Raw genomic sequence first — 26,037 nt, 5'->3', positions numbered from 1 at the left:
TCTTGAAACGAGCTGGGTGAAGTACAAGAGGGCTTGTACGGCTATCACTACTTCGTTATCTGTCATCTTGCCTCTATGTGAAGAGATTGTTATTTTTAGTCCATGATACGTCGAAGGAAAATACATATTGTTCGAAGTGAACCTTGGTGAAAACACAATGCTTGCGCGCTAACTAGTGTCACCTTCTCTAGTCAGTTGTTTTTGGGTTAACCCTTTTCATCTCAGTGAAGTAGAGTAAGGTGAGGGGGAAAACCTTAATAGGCACGTCAAAGATATAATAAACTACTTCTTTGCTGGAAAAACCTCTTCTGCTCTCAATAAGTCGAGATCCCTCTTCTACTTCTGAAATGAATAAGTGTTATGCATAGTTGAAAAAATGAAAAATGAAAAAAATGCAAAAGTCAAAAAATTCAAAATGAAAAATGAATAAGGTGAAAGAAGAGAAAGGCTTCTTGCGTAGGGAGGTGATGCAAGTAACTTCGCCGGGGTATTGACCAAGCTTGCTGGTAGGGGAGCCATGCTTGCATTCCTATGTAACTTCGTCAAGGTACTATCCAGGCCTGTTGGTCGCAAAGCAACACCAGAGATGAAACTAAGACTTTGACGACTATACTGCTTATGCACCAATATACCCCTCAACCCCAATCGAAACAACTGTGTTGCCTTGGCTTGGAATGTGTGTCAATCAACCAAGAGTTTAGCAGATGCTACATATTACAATCAAGCTAGTGTGAAACCAAGATGAGCTGAGAACTGAACAATACTTCTGGAGGTGTTAGACTTGCTTTTCATGAACAAGGTCCATTCATAGAGCTGGAGTTCTACCAGTGTGTCGCCAAGTGTTGTAGCGGCTACAACCACCCTCCAAAATTTTGCCTTAGCTTCATTTTGGAGCCTCCCTACCAACCTTTCACAACACCTTGTCTTGCTTCGTCAAGTACACAAGCTTCAGTGTTTTGCTTGCACAAAGACAGCTTGTCGATCACAGCTTGATGCATTCCCCTCACAAGTTGTTCACTCGTACTTGGTTTGGTTGCAGGCTAAGTAGCTCCCCCAAGAAATTGCGCATTTCTGGAGGGAAACCAACGTTCTCTCTAGAAATTTTGCAATCCTATCTGGAAGCCTACTGGGCTCCAGAATTGCATAATTCTTCCAGTTAGCACTCCTAGTGAAAATTGTGCAATTTTCTCTAGCAAGACTGCTCAGCCCAAAATTTGCACAAATCTGGGCAGTAGTCAGCTGCTCTGCCCATAAATTATACAAATCTCTTGGATAGCTAGACCAGCTCCTAGCCAGAAATGTGCATTTCCTTCAATCAGTTGAGCAACTACATGCATGAGCAGTCTGGTTGACCAGTTCCACTTGGGACCAAGGAAACTTGAATTGCATGCATGGCTTGATTTTTCCCAGAATAGCAAAAGGCAACATGCAAAATGCATTCCATGATTTAGGGAGCTATTTTTAGTAGCCAGACGTTACATGCAAAGTTCATTTAGAAACTTCCCTCCAAGTGTCGCTTTTTCCTTGATTTGTGGCATGCGCGTCATGAGCCCAAAATCATTTATTCGATGCGTCGAAGCTCATTCTTTCACATTGATATTGGAGCTCTGACATCCCACATCACATCCAGGACTCTTCGACACATTCAACTCAGCTATTCACGGGTAAGTGGCCTCAACTTGTCTTTTCTAGCATTTTTGTCGCTTTTTGTATATTCAGTTGTGCGAGTGTTGTTTACTTGATTTATTTGAATGCTTGTTGTCGTATACATGTATAATATCTTGTCCTAGCTCTGTTTTAGTTTTCGTTGCTATCTCACTGTTGTCGCATGCATGAAATTGTTTTGCACAAATGGTCACCGATTCGGTGACTCGCTTCACTCACGTGCATGTTAATCTATTTACTGAATCTTTTATTTATGTTTGCATGCACTGTCAATCACTTCTGCTTTCACTTAGTGTCACCATGCATTTAGTGTCATATTTGCTTTCAATTGCCTGTTGGCAAGTCGGGCCAACCATGGCCCGGATTCTGCCTTCAGTGAGACAACATTGTGCAATCTGGGGAAGGAAGGCTCTACCTTCCTCTCTAGAAATGCGCATTTCTGCCTAGCACTATCCTCTAGGGCTGTTTTGCGCATTTTTAAGGGACAATGACTGCTGGCCCAAAAAATTGCGCAATGCAGTCCCTGAGCCTGCAGTCACTCCTAGTTGGAATTGTGCAGTAGCTAGTCTTGCCTCCCAGACAGTCCAGACTACCTTTTGTGTAGTTCTGGCAGCCAATCACTCAGCCTCCCAAAAGAAATTGTGCAATCTTTCCCATCATTTTCCTAGGTATGCGATGTGTCATTCTCAGAACTTGCTTTGGTTTTCGCTAACATATTTCAATCCATGCATGTTGCTTGTCTCCAGATATTTCAGGTGTTCATCTATCTCTTAGCAATACCAGATCAATGGCTTCCAAGAGAACATGATCACAGGACAGTGATGGAAATGCAGTTGGAGCAGCAGTTGAGCGAGTGTCCTCTAGTCTACCGATGTATGAATATACAAAGTTGTATCTAGATAGGGACATCAAACTGAAGTGGCAAGAAGTCAATGAAGCATTTGCAGACACTTTTGAGGAAGGCCTCGAAGATTTTCAGGTGTACATTGTTGGGTTGTGTTATATTCTTTCCATGTAGTTAATAGGGGGTTTGAGGGGCACCCATAACCCCACTTTATGGGGTCTGGGGCAGTGCCCTAGAAAATTTTGGTTTAGACCCTATGTTAGGTTGGGCGAACCCACCTATGGTTTTGTGCATGATTTTCGCACATGTTTTTTGGATGCGATGGTTTTTGATCCATGGTATTGAACGCGATGGTTTTCGGTCCATGGTATTGGATGCTTCGACATGTATAAATATGTATTATAACATTGAAAGGAACATAATGAAAAATCAAGCTGGTAGTCCCAGTTTTGGGAGTCAGGGGAAAATCTTTGTGTATATGTGTTTTATGTGTTCTGCTCTCGCATTATTTATTTTCTATGTTTTAGAATTCGTATGCAGGTAATTTCTATACGGGGTTAAAACCTACATACATGAACATTCACAAGCTCAACCTGTACCGGATTGCATGCAGATACCTCGTGTTCCCATGCGCGGACATGATACAATGGATCGTCTCTCACATTGATCCTGAGACGATGAACTTGAGCAGTATCAGTGGGACGAAGCTTGAGACCTTCTGGGCACGAGACTGTCATGAAGACTCCATTTAGCTTACCCAATAGCAGTGCTAACTCTAGATACATTCTAAAGAACTAGGTAAAGGAGCTGGCTCGATTCAGGTTGACACCCAACCAGATCTATAAGACGAAGATACTGACGAAGGCGTACCAATACTTGGTCATATTTGTTTGTCGACTGTATGGCCAAGAAAGCATGGAAACCTTCCCACAGAGTTGGGTGATCGCACTGGACCAAGTGGCTAGAGAAGGAAAACCATGTAACTGGTCTAGCATATTAGCTCATCAGCTGAAGGAACAAGTAACAAAGGCTTGACAGTCACCCGGAGGTATGCATGCAGAGATTTACATGTCCGCCTACATCTTAGATGCAGTCTGTGCCCGATAGGAGTTCCTGGGTTTGGAGTGGGCATGGTCACCGACAGAGACTGCTGTGAACACATATTTCAAGTTGTTGTCCGAATGCAGCTTCAGAGGAGTAATCACATGGTTGTCCGATCATTTTTTCACCCCTGTGTACAAGATGATATTTGAACAAGATCCACGCTACATGTCAAAGGAAGCAATGGAGGCATTTTTAGGCATTGTTGATCGGTTGGCCTCACCGTCTGGCACCTTCATCTGAATGTTCAGCGCAAAGAAGCCTCTGTATGTTCCACCAAATTTTTCCTTGGACTTACTTGTCATATAGGAAGTAGTATATCACATCTCGACAGTATTGACATCTAGACTGCATCGGAAGAAGAAGGCACCTTGGTCTGCTCTTCTGTTGTGGATTAGGTTATATGAGATCGAGAGTATCAAGTAAGCGGATGTCGAAGCAGAAAAGATGAAGAAGTACCCACTCGACCTCCAAAGCTACAATCCGTATGACCCACATTGCATTATGAAATATCACTGCACGAGATTTCCATTCAACTAGATCCACGGGGCGTTTCATTGGGCCGAGGAGGACCCATGGAGATATTGCTACAACTTCTCTAGACCCAATGAATAGGTAGGCTTCGCTATGGAGTGGTTAGCGAAGCAACATGAAGCAACATCACAGAGAGCACCAAAAACACCAGTGACAGCAATGGCAGCAGAGGCAAGCATACCAGTGCACGACAAAGGTAAGAGGAAGATTGTTGATCACATGGAGGAGGAGCAAAGCTGCAAGTTTCGAGTAGATCCACTTGTAGTGCAAGCAACTATGACTATAGAGGCAAAGAGGCACCAGGCCGACAAACGAATTGCACAAAGGCAGAAGGATAAGAAGATAATGGAAGAAGTAGAGAAGGAGTTCATGAGCTGAGGGAGAAACTCCGAAAGGAACAAGAGCTGCATGAACAAGAGAGGGAAGCACAGTAGCAGCAGATATAACAGGGGGCACAACATGTGCAAACAGACGAAGTAGTGTCCATACAAGTAGTTGATTCATTAGAACAATTGGCATCAAGCGAACAGGGTGAACCATCGCAGGGGCAAGACTTTGCTAATGTGATAGAACAAGCACTTCAACAGTTGGATGCAGACATGGAGCAACAGGAGTTGGAACAGGACACCGACCTCATGCCTCACCACCAAGAGGTCGACTCACCCGCTTCAATGCATCCAGGTGATGAGAAAGTCTCGAATGACCAAGGAGGCACTGAGATCCTTGGGGATTAGTCGGAAGAAGAGATGCACAACATCTTGTTCGACGAATCCCAACACAGAGTTATGCAGTCTCGCAAAGTGTCAACTCCGGAGGATCATACGTCTCCTACGCAAGTTTAGGAATGAGTGATCGTGACTAATGTGTGCAACATCCAACTATTTTGGCCGATGCAACCAGAGTGCATGTCGAAGCCACTAGCTCAAGTGTCCGCTTTCTAATAGCTGAGAATGAGCGAATGGAAAAAGAACTACAAATAACTAAGCAAGGGGGAGACTTGGTGACAATGTCTGCCCGAGTTGAACTGAAGAAGGAAATACTATATGACGTATTGTCCCTTGACACAGTTATGTGAGCATTGTACTCCAAGTTTGGTACTGTGCACAAGGTAGTCATCCATCTTAACGAATGGCATCAACGATGTGCTAGAAGAGTACGTATCTTGATGAACTTGAATGCTGTTGTTGATGACATGCAAACATGGAAGATGAAGTACAAGGGAGCCCCACTTCACTTGCCTAAGATGATGAGGGCCAATGCGGTCAAGCTGAAGGCACGTATCCGGAGTCAGATTCGAAATTATGAAGAGCTCATGTAGTTCATCACTAGCATACATGCTTCCCATGCACGAGTATTCAAGAGTATGGATGTTGTGGTGCACACACATGCGATCCCATCACTTGGAACTCTCACCCAAGCGAAGACAAAGAAACAAGTCTAACTAGAGCTTGACTCATACTTCGATGAGTTGATGCACATCGCCACCAGCCCGGACTTGCCTCTCAGTGTAGACATCATGCATAAGTATGTTGTTGGCCCAGCCACATTAAAGACAATGATGTGCATGCTTTCAAACGAGTTGGACAGAGGAGCCTGAGCAATGTACCTGGATGCTATGGAGGCAAGAGTCAGGTTTCAGACGGATGTCACCGTGGAGCACACAGACACCATCAAGGACTACCGATCTTGGCATCAATATGTTACTGTTGATCAGCATGAGGATGTTGAGGAGTTGGACTTCCATGGTTTTCTAAGTCAAAGTGATGTCTAGCATGGCTTGCTCAAGCCATTTTGTTTCACATGGGTACATGTGCATTGTAATGTTAAGTCATGTCAAGTGTAAGTCAAGTGTCAATAGTTGGATGTAACAGTCATAGAGTAGGTGAAGAGTCATGAGGGTAGTTGAACTGTCACAAAGGGGAATGTCAAGGGTCACCCCACCCTTTGCTATAAATAGTCCCTCATAACTCATTGTATAGGCTTTTGGTCAGCCAAGATTCCGATAAGACTATCTTGGAGAGAGCTTGGACAGTATTGTAACGTTCCTTGGCTTCTCCACTGCACGGAGCTAGTACATCTCTTTGGAGGAGCAAGCAGATGTGGCTGTAACGTTCCACTATTGGAGCTAGTGGTTAGACATGGATGTATTATATGACTGGAAATAATACTTCTTTATAGAATAAGACCCAGCACATTTAATGCATATGTTGTATTGTATTATAGCTATCATGTTTACTCTAAATGACATTTGTATTTGCTTTCTTACGCATGCATGTATAGACTATTCTGTATGAGTATGTATGAATCTTACTGAAATGTGTTGATTGGTTTAACCATCACTTTGGATTGCCAGTTGACTTGCTTTCTAGCTTGTGATGTATCTTTGCTCATGTGTTCCCTTCCCATCCGAGTACTATTACAGGTTGCCAAGGGGCGCACTCATCTCAACCCATTTGTGTTAGAACCTCTCATGCACCTTCCTTGACTCACTGCAGTTGTCACACCCTTGCTACCAATAGAGTTATCTTACTTGCCTCTGTGCGAAATCGCGGTCAAGGCATTACCATACGACCCACTGCTAGGACTCCTACACCAAACGGTCTGAGGTCTAATTGGGACTTTTTAATGTTTATTAATATTTTTTAATTAAAATTATAAACATATATATATATATATATATATATATATATATATATATATATATATATATATATATATATATCTATATCTATATCTATATCTATATCTATATATCTATATAATTTAATAAATGTGTGATAATAATATTTGATTTTTTAAATGTATTTAAAAAATACTTTTTAATATTTTATTTTTTATTAATGTTTTGTTTTTACTTTAGTTATTTTTAATTTAGAATACAAATTAGAGAATTTTAATTTAATTATCAATATAAATTAACTTCCACCAAATATTTTTAATAATAGTCAGTATAGAGAGTTGATAGATAATCTCAAAGGTAATTATGTCATTTTTCATTTTCAATTAATTAATAAAATAACATGTCTATATATGTTATTGCATTTTTTATTACTTATTGTTTTATCGGATTTTTCTTGTTACATGTTTTTTAAAATTATATATTATTTGTAATATATTAATATTTTTTAATTAAAATTAAATATATATATATATATATATATATATATATATATTAATAAAAGTGTGATAATAATATTTGATTTTTTAAATGTATTTAAAAAATACTTTTTAATATTTTATTTTTTATTAATGTTTTGTTTTTACTTTAGTTATTTCTAGTTTAGAATACAGATTAGAGAATTTTAATTTAATTATCAATATAAATTAACTTCCACCAAATATTTTTAATAATAGTCACTATAGAGGGTTGATAGAAAATTTCAAAAGTAGTTATGCCATTTTTTATTTTCAATTAATTAATAAAATAACATGTCTATATATGTTATTGCACTTTTTATTACTTATTGTTTTATCGTATTTTTCTTGTTACATGTTTTTTAAAATGTATATATTATTTATTTTTTCAAATAAAGATCAAAATGATAAGCAAAAAAAACTCTATCGCATGGTACACTATAGTAGGTTTCTATAACCTTTAGACATGCAACAACTAAACCCCGAAACCATTGACAACCCTTATAACTACGTGCCACTCGAATGATTCCATGTACGTACTATACAACGAGTCCATACTATTCCAAAGTTTGACCGTCGTAAAGTGCTTCTGGGCAAAAGGCTTATACACACACGGGTTTTACAATGCGAACAACATAAATCTGCAACACCCATAATGTGAACAACATCAGTGAGCACCTTCACTTATAGATAACAAAGTGAAAAATCAATCAATACAAAATTTGGTAGCATGGAGGGAGATTTAGTTGACATTTAAACATATTGCACATCATATTTAAAAGGGAAGGTTATGTCTTCTTCACACTTCCGAGTTTCCACAATTGTAAATGGTACATATTTGTATTTGATCATCTGCATTATATACCTACAACTTCATCGTTAGCATGAAAAATACAATCTAATAGAATAATAATATTGGTATTTTGCCAAAATACCAGCACATCAAATATCTAGAAGAATGTAATTGCGAAAGCAATAAAAAATGCCTTTGTTATAGAGTACCAAAATTTAAACTCAAGTAGGTGCATTCGCGAAATGCACGATCTGAATTGGTTTGATTGTTTGGTAGACAACCATTGACCCTCCATGACCCTATTAATAAATTCAATATATAAATTCCCAGTTTATAAGAAACTATGTAAAACCCCTTTATGAAAAAAGCTCTCACAACATAAATGCTCTGCATCATGGCAAGCCCCAACCATCTACCCAATATGTGCCGAGTAGATTTGTCCAGATAATACTGAAAACCTCTCCAAATGTTGCTCTTCTATCTGGCTATGGCAGAGGAGGGTGAGTCCCCACGCCGTCCTCACCAACGTTTTCCTCCCTATGAACAACGACATAGAGCGTAAATGTTGTGTATATACCTAAGCTCGATGGTACGTTGTGATATACACTTACTATGTACACTGCAATCCAAAGGCCTACAGCCGAAAGGGAATTTCCCCGCATGAGATGGAGTCACAATGGTGCCAGAACCCTGTGGGAAATGGGAAGGGCCCCTAGGTGCGAGGCGTAGTTGAAGATGGGGATTGGGGAACCTCGTTTCCCCAGGATTATATTTTAGAAATATTACATTGGAACACAATCTGGGTGCACTAAATTATTGTGATATGGTATTGAATATTCATTAATCAGCTTTCACTATATTGAAGTTAGTACGGGCACGCCAGAGAGCTTGAGAGTGCAAAACAATGGTTGGAAATATGGATGATCAGGTATAAATGTTCAATGCAATTATGCTTTATGGCGGAGTTGCGGATTTAATACGAAGACCCTAGAGAGATTAAGTGTCGTAGACTTTGTTGTATTTAAACTTATGCTAAGTGGAATCCCTCAGACGGTAGAGGTATCATAATTTTTTATGGTTTAAATTTGAAATCAGAGGTCATTTTGATAGGTTGCAGATATAAAAGGGACACCAAATTTCACAAGGAAAAATTTGGACTGGTCGTTAAATAATCTTAAAACCCAAATTACGTCTTATACGACGTCAAATTCCAGGCCTGGGTCTCACTCAACAAATATGTAGCCTGCCAATGAGCATTAAATGAGTGCAACAGTGTATGCCTATTGTTGGATAACTAACCTCCCAAAATCCAACAATGAACATATACAACCCCACTCATTTAATACTCATTTATAAGTGGGATAGTTTATCCCTATAGTTGTATAACTAATCTTCCAAAATCCAACAATGGACATATACAATGACAATTCTTAAAAACAAGTCACTAAGCCAATGATGACTTAGTGAAGGACGAATACACATGTATGGTAGGGATGGTATGGATGACAGTTTCAACTCTCTCGGAAATTTTCCAGAATTTATCTGGTAGACAAACCTGCTGCCTTGATTGACTGTGTATGGGAAATGGACAGTGCCGGATGGGGTCTTATTAATGAGACTGCCACTGTCGGCATCTTATTAATTAAGGTGGAATGGACTGTTGGCGTCTACTAATTAATGTCGAATGGACATCCAACAACCAGACGCACAATTGTTTAATTTGGTTTAATCTCTGAATACGATAAACTAACCCAATCTCTGAACAATGTGTGGCTATTTTCCGAGTCCGGGAGCTATACCAGAAATCTCTGCAAACAGAAAGCTTGAGCGATACCTGGTCTGGGAGTGATACAATGTTGCAGCATTCATTTATTTTCTCTCATCTCTTTTCCATTTAGAAGTTTGGACCAATGCGTTGGCGCAAGGAATCATATGGGTATTTTAATTTGTTCAATTCTTTTCTCTGATCTTAATTAATTTCTCATGTGTTATTTGTTTGGTTTTTGATGTGTTATTTGTTCTCTGGTCTGTATGGCATGGTTTGGCAAATTAGGCAGCTGCGATTGCATAGAATTCTGATAAATAGAATCGCGGGGAACATTCCATCATAACACGTACATAAATATGTGTTCCAGAAGGAAGAACCTGTTGACGTCCACCGTGAAATTATAAGCACTATGAAGTAAGTAGTCACCCATTGAAATTATAAGTAGTTAATACATATTTTTTAAACAGCTACTGGTTGACGTCTCCCTTGAAATTATAACCACTATAAATTGTGGTAATGATAGATTGTGAGTATTAGTGAGGGAAGGTAACGACAAATACTAGTGGGTTCACACTTTTCGAAGTTTAATAATTAAACTAAGCCCAAAAAAACATAAAACCTTGTTTTTTATTAGATTTTCAAAATCAAAATAAAATGATTTTTACATCCAACACAACCCATCTAATAAATCAATGTAATAAACATAATTACTTAAAAATAACGACTTCGTTGCTAATGGCTCTTAGGATTGCAGGGTAAAGAATGTCGTGCTTAGCTACTGATGTGGAGTCTCATGTGGTTAATGAAAACCTGGTATCACCCTCCCTCTATTAAGGAAATGAAGATAAGGATGAACATTAAATAAATGCCCAGAGATGCCGATGGCGACTAGGAAATCGAAAGTCATCAAAATAGTTGTGATGCGCTTGGTTACAAGAATCAAGCGCCTTGGCTTCTCCACTACATGAGGAGAAACTTGTGTAACAAAGTAGTTGCAAAAGAAATTATCGTGGAAATCGTCGAAAGACTATGCTTTGATTCTTTCAATAGAATTTCTCTCTTCTATTGTCTACTCCTTGAAGAAGTCATCTAAGATATTTTCAACCCACTCATGCAAGTTTGTTCTTCTTCTGTTTGTTAACTTTAGTGTTATTCGAGCGTCAGGTTCTATATGTTGCATTAGTTACATGGTCAAGGAATTTATTGATCTCAGAGGGGTTTTTTAGATAAATATTTCGTGCGCTTTCGTGAAGAAGTGTGCTCTAGCTTCTACAACAAAAAATCTATTCATTCTGGCATAATTCTTTAGGTAATTATTATTTTTCATCTACCACCACGCTTGTATCTCTTCCAAAGTTAGCATTTATGCATGCATATTGTCAGTATTCAGGTCCAATACTATTAGCAATGGAACCAATGTTGTAATCTAGCAGAAAGTATGAATTAGTTTCCAATAGGAAGGAATATCAAGAAACTACATAATCATATGCAATGTAAGGAAAAGAGAAGAGACACAAAGTAGCGAAGAACCAACAAATCAATACTTATATTAGATATCCTCAATATCCAATCATGACTAATACATATAATCAAGTACAAGCATTTATCAACATGGTCAGTCAACTCAACTCGGGAGTCGATCGACTGATAATACAATTCTTCTAAGTCGATTTGACTGGGATAGTCAACTAGCCCCTCCAACACTAGTCAAGGCAAAATAATATTTTTGGTTTTTGAGATTGGAGGGGATCACCTCCTTATAATATCTTAGTTTCATTTTCCTCTCTAACTATTTATTGCCTCACAATTTCTCCTTAAATTCGGAAGTAATAATAATTTTAACAATATTCTTATTCTACAAGATGATCTCCCCATTTATCCCCCAATGGTCCAGTGAGGCCTGGGCATCCTTATGCCATCCCCACTTGAGTCAGAGGTGAGTGTTTTGGCTAGAGTTAGAAGTAATTTTAGGAAGCCTCTTGGCTTCCATATTGAGTAACTTCTTCTGATACATAAGATACTTAGTCATAGCCAAAATTTCAATAGGAAAAAATATTGCATGTATTTTTTTTTCTTAGTAAATTCTCTAGATATGCATTATAAGCATAGGACTTGGGGTAATATTCTCTTGGTGAGGTGGAATAGCTCTAACATTAATTATCTTTTAATTTTTTACCTTTTCATCTACTTTTCACCTATAGTCTTTGTGGCTCTATTCAACTTAGGCTTCCATATAATGGAGTCTTCAATTGCTTTGTTGGACCCTATTAAATGACATTTGACAAGTCAACCATAAATGATAATGGTTCATGATTGGAATTTAAATGAAAAGTGAAGAGATGGAAAGTGTTAAGTATGGTTACAACTGAAACACACTATCCTAACTCGTTCTCTAGTGGTACGACTTGACCCAAGATGTGATGATGCTTATCTAAAGTAAAATTATGTATCCCGTAATATCATGAGCAAAAATAATTTTTTTTATTGTTAGAAGGTGTTATCATATCATACTTTAGTGTTTATCATGTCCAAAACTACACTAGAAACAATAAGGCCATGTTTAAGTATCAAACCCGTACACGAGAACATAACATAGCAAGTGAAGTGCAGGAAACTAAACCAAAGTACCGTGACCATGTGCATAAAAGCATGATGTATCATTTGCAACTACATGTATAATATAAGATGTAAATAATAGGATTCACATACCATGACCGAGTCATTTGAAAGCACTGAGGAGTGATGTGAGGAAATATCATTGTATATTTGAATCAGAATTAGAAAAACATGTTTGAATAAAAGGATATGAGCAAGAGAGCTCATGCAAGTAGCAACACCACAACCCAAGAGAGGGTGGTCATGAAAGTAGTTACAGTTGTGGGGTAACAAGCCCCAAATGAAGGTCATTGGGTTCTCTATCACTATGGTTAGGGAAGGAAAACACTCAGGCCTCAGGCTATAGACGTTGCTACTCAGGTTTAATTGCCATAACAAAAACCACAAAACCATAACAAAAACCTTCTCTAAGGGGTGTCTGGAATCCAATTTAGTTTCCATCAAGAGCTTTAGTATTACTAAGGATGGGTTGTAGGGCCTTGAACATCATTCAAAAAAGAAAATACATGCCTCAAGATATTGTTGAACCTCCTTGAGCTTAAGAACCTTGAATGAATTCTCATACCAACACATGATTCCTCTAATGGGATGGTGTATCTATTTCTTGAAGGTAGTTCTTGGTTGCGAAACTAATTCGAGAAACCAACTCAACCAACTTTAGGTTCAAGATGGCCCTCAAACCAAAGGGCGCTCCCTCAAGTGTTATGAGACTTTTAATTTTGTTCACTGTCACTAAACAACAACCTATGAAACATAATGGCCATATCTAGGATTTTTTGTATAGGTGGTTGTTGATGTGTCACAAATATCGACTTAAAAAATAAAGCCCTCTCTTGCAGAGCTCTGATAAAAGTGCTAGCGTTCAACTATGACAGAATAACATATCTTGAAAGGTTTCGATAGAGGAACATAAGAGAAATTAGATAATCAAGTATCCTCCCTGAATATCTAATAATCTAACAAGAGCATAAACATGTAGAGAACCTTTTACAATGAACAAAAATACATTCAAGTATAGCATAGAAGCAACAATCTAATGATTTATGGGGGATCAATTAAACAATTTTTTTAATCTTTTACTTAGTAGAGAAAATAGCATTGTAGAGGGACGTTAGGGAGGTTGATATTCAACGTAGCCCTTCCCAATGTCCTACACTACCTCAAATATATGCATAAAATATTATGTAATCATTCGAAAACACTCACAAATACACAATTTATGTCATAACATAGAGCCATAAACCTTTGATTAAAAACTCTGTAATAGGAAACTTTACAAAAATATGAGAGTCTTTCAGGACTCAAAATCCAACCCTTTTATATTACAAATAAAACAATATATAGGAAAACATTAATCCTAAAGTCGTTACAAACTATAGGAAACAAATCCTAATAATAAACCTCAAAATAAATACAAAATTTGGAGTTTGTTGTAGGAAATTTGGAGTTTGTTGTTGATATTGTTGTCTGGAGATCTGAATATTTTCTTTGAAGATGTGTTAACTACTCAAGAAACAAGACAAGCTCTGCCACATGTTTAATCTTTTTGCCTAAAATTTTGGAGTTTGATCCTCATTTTGTTGATCTTTTGCCTTGGAATTTGGGGTTGCTAAGTTGTTGTCTCTAATAAGTTGTCAATTGTCCATCAATCAAGGAAATGAACTTTGACTCTTGATATTTTGCCACTTGTGTGCTCATCTTCATCCTTGAGAAGCTCTGCCACCTGTATCATCCAACTATCTATTTCTCACGATAGTACCTATCATTTGACTTTAATTCACAAGATCTTTTGTTCTTGAACTGATTCTCCAATCCTAAATAGACTACATCTGCCTGGAAATTTGTAGATTGATTCTTATGTTGAACTAGAAACGTAGCCACTTGTCTCCACTAGTGATCGGGTGCTCTATTAAGGCAGTTCTTGATGTGAAGTCACTAGTTCAATTCCATGCTGCGATCGGGATGATATATTGGACATGATGAAGATGTAGTCTTACCAAATTTACAAAAATAAAAATAAAATTATATAAGATGAATTAATATTTAATTTTAAAATTATAATTATATATATATATATATATATATATCTATATATATATATATATATATATATATATATATATATATATATTTTTTATTTTTATTTTTTTTTGAAGTTATCTGTGATCCTCTAGGCTTGACCTTGGGCTTGAGAAACCATGACCCAGGGGCGTCTAATCCTCTGTCAAAGTCACCCAGAGATTGCACCCAACTTGGGCCTCACCAATCCTAAGTTGATTGGATTTGTTAGCATGTCTAGTCTCCCTAGCACAGACATGACCACCCGTGAGATTTGATCTTGGGTCGCCTTCCTAACTAGACCCATCCTCAACCAATTGTGCTAATAAAACTTAACAATTTTAAAATTATAATTATAATTTTAAATATAAAAAACTTTATTTATCATTTTATCTTGAGTAATTCCTTTCTTTTTATTTAATTATATTATAAATCTAATAAAATAAAAAACATATATAAAAAATTCATTTTCCTAATAAATCATTTATATTTTGTATCATTATTATCAAAATATATATTTTAAAGTTTTTAATAAATTATTATTCACTAAATTTATAATCCTTTATAAAATCATATTTTAACATATTGAAAACTATAAATTATAAATATAGTTGATAAAAAATTAAATGAAAAATTGCTTAATTGTTCATTGTTTTCTTAGATCTACAAAATAGCACATAGAAATAATTTCTAACTTTAACTCTGACATGCAGTCCATTAACAGAAAAATTTGTTTCATCGAAATTAAAAAAATAAAAATAAAAATTCTTGACAATTGTGCCAATAAAATTTGTAAATATGTTAGAGTGAAAGTGTTTTTTTAAAGGTGATTCACTATACTAATACTAACTACGTACATAACTACATACATAAAATAATAAACAATCCTACCACACAACCTATTCTAACACGAAAAAAATATTCTGACGCAAATTATTTAATAAATTATTATTTTCAATATATAAAAAGTTCCATATACATATGTAAAGGCTATATCCCCGGCATAATATCCAAATCAGCAAGTATTTGCATAATTACATCCATATTAAAATAAGACGGTATGAGATTTGTCTATAGATCTAATCAAAACATGGAGAATATACCTGTATAAGAGTAATTGTATTGCCTGACCCTATTTAAGACCTTATTCCAAAATAAAGGAACCAGATGCATACCAGATTTTGTCCTTTTAAATGCCTGGCATAGAAAAAGGTTGTATGGCGAATGTAAAATGATCTACAGAGATACATAGTTGCCACTTATCATCTGAAGACTGCATGCCCTTTTTAGATAGCTTATCCGCTTGCTCATTTTGTCCCCGCTTTATATGTGTGATAGGGAACTGTGAAGGCTTCCATAGGGATTTAATCCTGCCTATCCATCCAGAAAGGTTGTCATTTTTTATATTTTGGTTCCCCTTCACTAGTTCTATGATTATTTTGGAATCCCCATAGATGTTAATGGGGCCGATGTCCATAAAAGAGCAGAAGATAAGCAGGCCATGAAGGGCCATGGCCTCGGCTTTGTTATTTGATCCTTTGCCACCATTCCAAAACATGAAGTATTGTAGCTCCCTTGAAAGACAGATGTAAACTCCACATGCACACTTTCCATCTTTTGTTGCTCCATCAAAGTGTGCCCATGGAATAAGTAGCTGACGAGAATCAGTGGCTGATTTTTGCTGTATCATCTGTTGAGGGAAGTTTGGGAGAATCGAATAGTAGTAGGGGATTATCTTATCAAATATATGCCCAAAATCCTCCTTGCTGTTCTGAAATATCTTTTTATTTCTCCACTTCCATATGAACCAATTTACAATTAAAGGAATGGGATGCCAAATAGTTTTCTATGTAGCCCACCATTCGTATGCTTCTGTTATGGAGGGATGAGAAGCTACAGGAAAACCAAAGTACAATGCCATCCTCTTCCATAAAATCTGAGATAGTGGACAATTTAAGAAAATATGCATGTTATCTTCAGTATTAGAAAGGCAGATTATGCATATGGCAGGTCCCTGCCATCTTCTTTTCTGTAAATTAGTCCAGGTGAGATTTTTGTTATTATAAACAAGCCATGAAAACAAAATTATTTTTAGAGGACAGCCTGTCTTCCCATCACTAAGTTTATAAGCCTTTATAAAATCACATTTTACCATATTGAAAATTTGAAATTATAAATATAATTAATAAAAATTTAAACTAAATTTATAATCCTTATAAAATCACATTTTACCATATTGAAAATTTGAAATTATAAATACGATTAATAAAAATTTAAATGAAAAATTGCTTAGATGGTTCAATGTTTTCATAGATAATAATACAAAATAGCACATAGAAAGAATTTTTAAATTTAAATCTGACATCAAATCCATCAAATTGGAAACGAAAGAGATTCTTTAAAAATAAAAAATAAAAATTATGACACTTTAATAATGTCAATAAAAATTACAAATAGATTAAAGTGGTTTCTTTAGATGGTTAATTATAAATTTAATATAAAACATTATGAAAATTGTAAGTATGTTAAAGTGAGTTTTTTTTTCCCTTATTTCTTTGGGATTATAGTAATCGCCTTTTTTTTTTCCCCTAGGAGAAAATCGTAATTTTATTCATATTGATAAAATTACATTTTGTAGATGCTCGAAGCATATGCAAATGGCTGTTCCTGTAATAACAGGCAGCATAACAGAAATAAGAACACAGAATAGTATAAGACTAGAAAGGAATGCAGCAAAATTTATGATAATTGTGTCTACCGGCCTATATTTTCCTCCCTTTTTTCTTCTCCACTTTTCGCCATCCTGCAGTGTTGGCAGTGGGGACAATTATGGCTAGTTGGGTGTCCTCTATGTTCACAGGTTGTTCTTTGTCTGAATTTGATCCTTCGGTGCTATGTGCTTGTTTGGCACCACTTATTTCCAACTGTTTTTCTTGCTGCCGCACCATGTTGTTTGGTTCAGGTTTGTGCCCTTCGGTGTTCTCTTCCTCCATTTGTTTCTGGCTTCTGTATATGTCTGTGGGTTCTGTGTTTAGTGCCTCCTCTTCCACTGGTTCAGTGTGTTGCCAGCCTTTTGGCTTTTTCTGTTATTTCTTATTCCCCTTTGGCTCCTTACAAGTCTGTGGACATGCATATTGTAGGTTCCCTGTCTGCAAGCATCTGCGACATCTAAAAGCCGTGTTTTCGTAATCAAGTTGTTGCGTCCACAGTGAATTATTGAAATTCAATGTAATATGATCTGGGAGTCCTTGGCTTAGATCCACTTCTACACATATTCTAGCATATGTGAAAATCCCCGGCATCCTCTGTCCTCGTCTACTTTGAGATATTTTCCTAAGAAGTTCCCAATGGCTGTTAAAGCTTTTCGGTGCTAGAAATGCAGTGGTAGGTTGTGTAGCCTAACCCAGACTGGCATTGTCGATACTACCATGGTATTGGCGTCGAAGTCCGGGAACCAGGGTGTGAGAAAGAGACCAGCATTGCCCCAGAACCAGGGCCCCTCGTTAATGGCATTGTCTCGTTCCAGCTCTGTGCTAAATCTGACTATGAAGAATCCCTTAGGGCATAGATATATTTCACAATTGGGTGTCCATGATGTGTAGATCCAATGGTGTAGTGCATCAGCTTTGGGCCAATAGCCGTTAAATCTGCATATAACAGCATTATGAGTTAGATCTGAGTGTAGATCTATTACCTCTAGCAATGATATAGTTAAAATAGGTGCTTCTGCCTTCTGTTCCACAATGTAGGGTCCTGGAATCTCTGGTGTGGATGCTGTTCTGTGTTTGGATTATAGTAATCGCCTTGTTTCAAAGTGTATTGAATTTTAATATATTTTTTGAGTGTATTGTAATTTCAAGTAATGTTGGGAGAAAATGCTTAATACTTCTATTTTCTCGTAAATTCAAAAATAATTTTTTAATTTTCTGGTAATCTTATTTTTAATTTTCAATTTGTTGAGCGAGATCTTATTGGACATAATTCCCCTAGTGGAGGGAATTTTATTTTTGGTATTTGTCAGCGCCTAACAAATAATTTTAAAATCAGAAAAAGACTAATTTCGTGAGTGGCCATTTCATCTGTGAGTGCTCTGATAATAACACTAACACTGACACTATTATGCTACTGCACTGACTAGTGATGCCAAAACTAACAAGGTTGCAGGCCCTTTACTTGCGGGGGGGGGGGGTTGAACAAATTTGCAATTAATATTATTATGTTAATGCTATGTCTTATGGTTTTGTACACAATAGTTCATTATGATTCTTTTTGTGCAGAGCTTTGCTTGTGTGGAAAGACGCACACAAGCAGAGCTCCGCACACTACTTGTCCTTCTTCAACAAACTTTATAAGCGTGATAAAGGTATTAACTTTGGTTATTCCCTCTTTACAAAGCGGGGTCACTTTGCTTCTGTTGAACCAATTTATCCAGTCGATGAACTAGTAATTGCATTTTATATAGATACAAATGCATATATAATTTGAGTTTATCCAGTTATGGGTGCATATTTAGATGCAGGGCCATAGCTCGAAGCTCTAGTTTCATATCCAAAGGTAGAGTCTCTAGTTTCAATTCCATATTTAGTTTCAAATCTCGTTCCAAATTCATATGCAGTTCTAGAAGCAGGATAAAAACAACCAATAATAGATTGAGATTGATTAGTTTACGTTGCAAAAAAAAAATGCAGTTGTTTCACCAATTCCATAACCAGAAGCAGCAAACATGGGGGCTTCAATCAATAAACCTCTAACATATCATGTGTGTTCATGGCATACTAAACAATATTGTTAATTTGACTACATATTGGAAAATATCTCTAAAAATGATATTATTTAACCCCCTACCAATATGAACCCAATTCACCTTCCCAATTTAAGAAACCCCTTCTTTGACTAGATATTGTAGGTATCCATTTTTTCATTAACATTTTTTATACCCCTTTATATTTTTCATTTAATTTGATCTCCATTTTTTATACTTTCCAATATAAAAACTCTTTACCCCCTATTATATGCTCAATATATTATGTCATTTTTTCCTCAATATATATCCTCCAATATGAATGCACGTGGTATGGTATTTCTCCCCCAGTGAAACCCCATGGCAGTAGAAGAGGGAGCTAGAGCATAAGTAGTATTATAGACAGAAGCAAAGTATAGGCAACATATTGTTTTTGCAGAACCAACAAAAGGAATTTCATTTGAAGCAACAAAAGTGGTGATATACATGGGCGGGTTGTTCAAACTACGTCTATTACAACAAATCAAATAACTGGGCCTCTCAGGGTTTCTAAAATACACCCCTAATGAGGTTGGGAAGGAAGTTGGGAACAAATGTTGAGATTCTAGGTAAACTGAAGGTTTCCTACTAGCACTGATTATTTTACTCAAATAGGGCACTATAAATAGCTTCACAAAACTAACAAAGTGGATAGGCAATGGGAAAAGTCGAAAAGTGCATCATCTAGCTCTGAAATGGGGACTCTAATGGGTTTTTCTTAAATGGGTGAAACTGGTGCTTCTGCTAATGGGTCATAAATTGGAACTGGATCTACTACCTTCGAATCTAGAAGGTAAATTGCCTTTTCTCCTATTGGTGCTAGTTAAACTAGCTACGTTGCCAGGTCTCGATCTTTACCTATGTTGGATTTGCGACTATAGAATTGCAGACTATAACTGCAACTGGAGTTTTTAGAATTATACAAAGGGATGGGCTCTATTCCTTTGTCTCCACCTTAGTTTCTACCTATATCTGCTTGTCATAGCCTAGGTTGAATAAGAAGTGGCTTTAGCACCAGTAGCAGATCTCACAAATCCAAGCACATCTATAGCCGACCACACCATTGAAAGCACAACACTGTAAGCCATAAACACATCTACGCAACTCGTCTCTATAGGTTTGGCTATGAGATAACAACACAAAAGAACTCACTATGCACCTAACGATCCTTTTGCTCCCTATGCTCTCTACGCCCAACAAAATATCTCTAAATAATCGAACTTATTACCTTGCATTTCTACATTTTTCATTTGTGACATTTGATGCCATCGCTTGTAAATGCTTGTCCAGATCTATGTCCATGTGTAATATGAGTAGTGTTTAATGTTTTTGAGATAACATTTTGATTTAATTATTAGCACATAAACTATTAATTAATGGGTTTTTGGAATTGCATTTTTGCATTAGTGTTTCAAATTTTTAATATCTATTTCAAGAACCATTGGTATCAATGTCTATGTGTCAATGTCAATTTTCATATAACATTATGTAATTAGTTATAAAACAAGATATTCTCATTATATCAATTTGTTATAAAACAAAATAAGTTTGCATAGCTTTACTTTTGTGCAATTTTCCGCACAAACAAAGCTCCACACAAATCTACCGAATCTTTTCCTGAAATCAACTCCGCACCAATTACACATATTAATCTTATAATTAAAAAAACTAATAATATGTCGTATACTAGCAATTGTCCCAAAAGGTACAAAGAGAGGCCGATAGGATTATTATTAATCCCAGTTGGACTTGTATTCTGGAGAAGTTAAATATTGAATGCATCCAAATGTCTGTCTTAAATGAATATCTCTTATGTTGTTATATTTTAAAGAGTTAAGTAATTAGTTCATGTTTAATCTTTCTAATAATAAGTAATTAGTTCATGTTTCAGAACTGCAGTTCAAAACTTCAATGTCAAATTTTGAGGGTTGTTATTTGTTTCTGATCTCAGGGAGATTACTTTTTCATTGGGAATATTGGGGATTCCAGGGCTGTCCTGGTTTCAAATGTCGTGAAAGAAAAGGCAGGCACTGCAGACTTCCTACAAGAGGTATTCAGGTTATAAAATTTCAAAATATTTATTTCTTTCATCAAATCGGTGCTGTCTAATTCTAATCGTACATTAGACTTACATTACCTCGCCAATATCCCATGGTTACAGGTTACATCTAAGAAGGATCAAGAGCAATACTGGGCAGCCAAAAGGCGGCCTTATCGCTATGTCCCTGTCAAGGAATTTGTATTCAGATTCAAGTAGTTTAATGTAGGTTTGGATTCGCAAAACGAGTTATCTTTAAAACTGTACAGGTGAGATGCTTCAGACTATAATTTTGTCTGATTTGAGATAACTGATGCGTTATTTGAAAATGTTAATCTTACATAAGAATCATTAGCACAAGGTTAAAGGATATCTTACTGGAACCATTTCTCTTTGCAGATTATGATTGTTGCCTTCATTGGAGCCACTGTATTCTTGAGGACTGAAATGCACCATAAAACCTCAAGTGATGCTAATCTATACCTTGGAGCGCTCTTTTTCAGCCTACCCATTTTCGAGAGCACTAACCTGCAATTTAAACAGAACAGAGGAATTCTGAGAACCTGGGAAACAGAGAGCTGTACCTGCATTAAAATTCACATCGAGTCCTGTGTTGGTTATTTGTGGTCTCATTGCCACTGTCAGTTGAAGGAGCCGCTACAAAGTTTGTAAATGCTGCGAGATTGTCGTAATGGAAGCCTCCAACAGTTGGAGGAGGCGGTGAATGTAAATGCTGCGAGATTGTCGTAATGGAAGCCTCCAACAGTTGGAGGAGGCGGTGAATCTAATATCTAGAGTTGACAGCTCCACCCTGTATAGAGCTGTCAGGAATATCCCCTTTTTCGATCTTTAGTTTAGAAAGTTATTTCCATACATGATCCTCCAGCTACTTTAGGGTTTTCCCTGCATGCAATTTATGTTCTATGCTTGAAACCTCTTCCCTTTATCGAACTTGTTTAATGAAATCATTTAAACTTCAAATGCCTAGAGTTGAGAGGGGAGGTGGTTATGCTTGCTGTATGAAAAATTCAAGTCTTGTAAAACCTGAGTCTTAAAGTCAGCATGCCTGCAAGCTCCATTCTGTATCAAGCTGTCAAAACTATCCCTCTTTTTTTGAATCGTTGCTTTATGCCACTCTTTGCATACATGACCCTACAGCTGCTTTGGGTTTTCCAAGCATGCAATTTCTATGTAAGCACTTGCATGTAGATAACCTGTGTTCTATGTTTGAATTTAGTGAGAACGTTGTCCTGTAATATTTCTGGCTGTGTATCCTGACACAAAATGCTTCAATTATCTGAGAGTAATTGTAATTAACTTGGTGCAGCGGAGACAATTATTTTGGGTTTTCAACACTACATTTTGATGTTGGGAACTACAGTCATGGTTCCAACTTTTCTTGTTCCAGCGATGGGAGGAAATGATGTAAGTGCCTCCTCATAATATCTTTGATTTTAAATTTCTTTAGTTTTGTGAAATTTGGGTGGACTGTAGCCTCAATTGATTATTCATCTGAAACAGCATGACAAGGTGCGAGTAATACAGACATTGTTATTTGTTGCTGGGCTCAATACGCTTCTGCAGTCATTATTTGGAACACGTTTGCCAACAGTTGTTGGTGGTTCATTTGCATTTATTATACCAATAACATCTATTATAAATGATTCATCCCTTCGGAGTATTCCCGATGACCATGAGGTAGGCATGTGTGGTTATCAGTCAATACTGATACAGTACAGATGATATTGATTGTGAACAAAAGAAAGTACGTTCTCATGATGATTAATAAGCTGAACACCACCAGGGCCATAACATTTCAGGTTTGTCATTGCAGAGATTTGTTCATACCATGCGAGCTATCCAAGGAGCATTGATTGCTTCGTCAAGCTTGCAGATCATCCTTGGTTACAGCCAACTTTGGGGTATTGTTTCTCGGTATGTCACTGCACTATCAGCTTTAGTATACATCATAGGTCTTTTCATATATGCCATGGTTTCTAATTTTGACACTCCTGGGGATCTGCATCAGGTTTTTCAGTCCACTTGGTATGACGCCAGTTATAGCTTTGGTTGGATTTGGATTATTTGAGCGTGGTTTACTTCTAAAAGCTTTTATGACTTTCTCTACTCTATAGTAACCAAAAATCCTCATTCTGAATACCAAAAAATGGGCCATTTTAAACATTAGTATTGATGAGTAAGGGAGGGTGTCACACAAACAGGTTTTAACTTGATATTGACCACCCTTTACAAAATGTCATTAGTATTGACCCATAAGGGAGGGTGTCACACAAACAGGTTTTAACTTTATATTGACCCTTTACAAAATGACATAAGATAACTGAAGACTAATATAAAAACATCAAAAACAACAAACTTAACACAACACTTAGTAGCAAGAACATAGATAAAAGTAGACTAATCAAGGATGACAACAAACTTAACACAACACATAGTAGCAAGAACATAGATAAAAGTAGACTAATCAAGGACGATGAGAGCCACCATCATGGGAGTTTTTCTCCGGTAAGGTTGAATTTGCAATGATGGTATTAAGAGGAATTGAGTTGATCATCCTTTTCCTCATGTCCTTATGTCCATTGGATTGAATCCATCATGGGAGTTTTTCTCCGGTAAGCTTGAATTTGCAATGATGGTATTAAGAGGAATTGAGTTGATCATCCTTTTCCTCATATCCTTATGTCCATTGGATTGAATATCAAAGTCTGAAGCTATATACCTTTCCACCTGAGTCAACCTTACCACTATGTCATTCAAGTTATATCTAATATCCCGCATGATGGGCTTGATTGACTTGTTTATCATGGATGCTCATGTTGAGCACTGGAGCTTTCCACCTGAGTCAACCTTACCACTATGTCATTCAAGTTATATCTAATATCCCGCATGATGGGCTTGATTGACTTGTTTATCATGGATGCTCATGTTGAGCACTGTCTCCATTTGACGAGGGTGGGTGATTGAATGAAGAAAATGGAAGCGACTCTTCCAAAAAAATTCAAGATCTGGTACCCATTTGAGACTGCCTCTAGTCATCTAAGAATTGGAAATATATTCGTTGTGCCAAATTCCTTGGCTTCCAACCTACTTTGTTATGTTGTTTGTAACCAAACATACAACCTCTACTTAGAGTACATGATTGTTTATTTTTAAATCTTTTTATTTTATTTTTTTAAATAATTAAATTATTTTAAAATATTAGTATAATATTTTTTATAATCTAAATTAATAAGATAATTTATGTATTCAAATTTCTGTGATCCATAATGAATTAAGCAAAGTCTTTCCATAAAACTTACATAAAAGAAATTTTTAACCAGCACTTTTCCAACGAATAAATGTATTTTTATTATTTAATAATAATAATTAAAAATCATATAAAAGTATATAAAACACATTTACATTTTAAAATATTAAATCTCATATTTAATAAACCTCAATTGGAAAGAAATTTATACTTGCTTTTCAGAACTTTAACTTTATCACATGATTATACTATTTTACAATATCCAATTAAAATAGTATAGTATGTCGCAGCGACCTCTTACTTTCGGTTAGAAAGGCATAGACCATAAACGAAATAACCAATCAAACCCCGTACAATGGAGTATTCACTTGAATCGTATAAACTTAATAAACAAGCAAACCGCGTACAATTCAATTGAGTATTCACTTGAATAGTATAAACTTAATAAAAAACCAGGGGAAAAAAATGGAAATGAAAATATTGAAACAAAGTGAAAAGCTATGATTGAAACAAAGTGAAAAGCAATGATTCCATTCCTGTAACGACCGGATGATCGAAACAGATATTCGCAACCCCATTAATCGACTGTAATTTTAGAAAATTTTCCGATGTGAACAGAGGTTCGCCCTCCTCACCATTCAAATATATAAATGCATTGAACCACGTTAAAAAAAAATTTGCATTGATTCCAATGTATTTGCCGAAGTACTTTATCTTTAATCTGTAACTGCATTATGTTGTTGCAGTATCACAAATTCTCCATTAAACCTGCACCCAGATGTCTCTGTAATTGACCAGAATGCGCAAGTCCGGTGCAGGGGAAGACCCCGACGGCATTATAGCCTGCCATTTCTGATTTATAGGCAGAATTGTCTTGAGGATGCCTTCTAATGGTTAGTGGGAGGGTTGATCGTTTAAAAAATCAAAATTGTATGTAAACCAGAAAAAAAAACAAATAACAAATTCGGTGAGGTATCGTCGCCTCAGGAAACCATAAACTATGTATTTCTGAGCTGTCGGCCACGATTTCTTCAATTGAAAAAGAAAAAATACAGAATGGCCTGTAAACCAGAAGAAAAAAAATATCGGTGAGGTGTCGTCGATGCTTCAGGGGACCAAATCTGAGGTATCTTCAATGGGAAGGTTGTCATCCATTATGCTTGCTTCAGTTAAATTCGGATCTCGCCCCAATACCTCCATTAGTCCTCTGGTTTTTCCCGCTATATACAGCGATTTCGATACCTCTGCTTCATCTAAACCCCTCGCCCACCTTCTGGTGTTAGCCACAAGCGCGTCTGCAGCCCGATCAATGCAACGGTCAATAACATCTGCCAGAGACCTCACTACCTCATCGAGCAATTCTGTGACATTCCCCTCTTTGAAGTCAATACTCTTGCAGAGCTTGTATAAGCTGTTCCCTGCTGCAACGTCCTTCCA

General features: G+C 36.6%; 1 protein-coding gene and 1 pseudogene across 1 annotated transcript; one reads left to right on the top strand and one right to left on the bottom strand.

Moving 5' to 3' along the window:
• Positions 1 to 8,032: 8,032 nt before the first annotated feature.
• LOC149165842 (protein RER1A pseudogene) lies at positions 8,033 to 17,507 on the bottom strand (annotated as a pseudogene).
• A 5,103-nt stretch (positions 17,508 to 22,610) lies between these two features.
• Positions 22,611 to 25,491, top strand: LOC149165841 (nucleobase-ascorbate transporter 1-like). The gene is made up of 5 exons (XM_089429950.1): positions 22,611 to 22,757; positions 22,854 to 23,030; positions 23,167 to 23,267; positions 23,362 to 23,466; positions 25,347 to 25,491. Exons 1-5 carry the CDS (start codon positions 22,698 to 22,700, stop codon positions 25,489 to 25,491), a joined length of 588 nt encoding a protein of 195 aa, XP_089286076.1. The 5' UTR covers positions 22,611 to 22,697.
• The last annotated feature ends 546 nt before the right edge of the window (positions 25,492 to 26,037 follow it).

This window comes from Pinus tabuliformis, chromosome 5_1 (genome assembly GCF_031772625.1).
Source record: "Pinus tabuliformis cultivar Carrire ecotype Pingquan chromosome 5_1, CPIR1, whole genome shotgun sequence".
Classification (NCBI taxonomy): domain Eukaryota; kingdom Viridiplantae; phylum Streptophyta; class Pinopsida; order Pinales; family Pinaceae; genus Pinus; species Pinus tabuliformis.
This window is presented reverse-complemented; position numbering and strand designations above follow the sequence as displayed.

Bases quoted from the DNA above. Each gene is read 5' to 3' on its own strand.
- LOC149165841 (XM_089429950.1), top strand. From the start codon at position 22,698: ATGTTGGGAACTACAGTCATGGTTCCAACTTTTCTTGTTCCAGCGATG. The intron at 22,758-22,853 runs GTAAGTGCCTCC...CATCTGAAACAG, and splicing joins CAGCGATGGGAGGAAATGAT to CATGACAAGGTGCGAGTAAT. The intron at 23,467-25,346 runs GTAACCAAAAAT...ATGTTGTTGCAG, and splicing joins ATGACTTTCTCTACTCTATA to TATCACAAATTCTCCATTAA.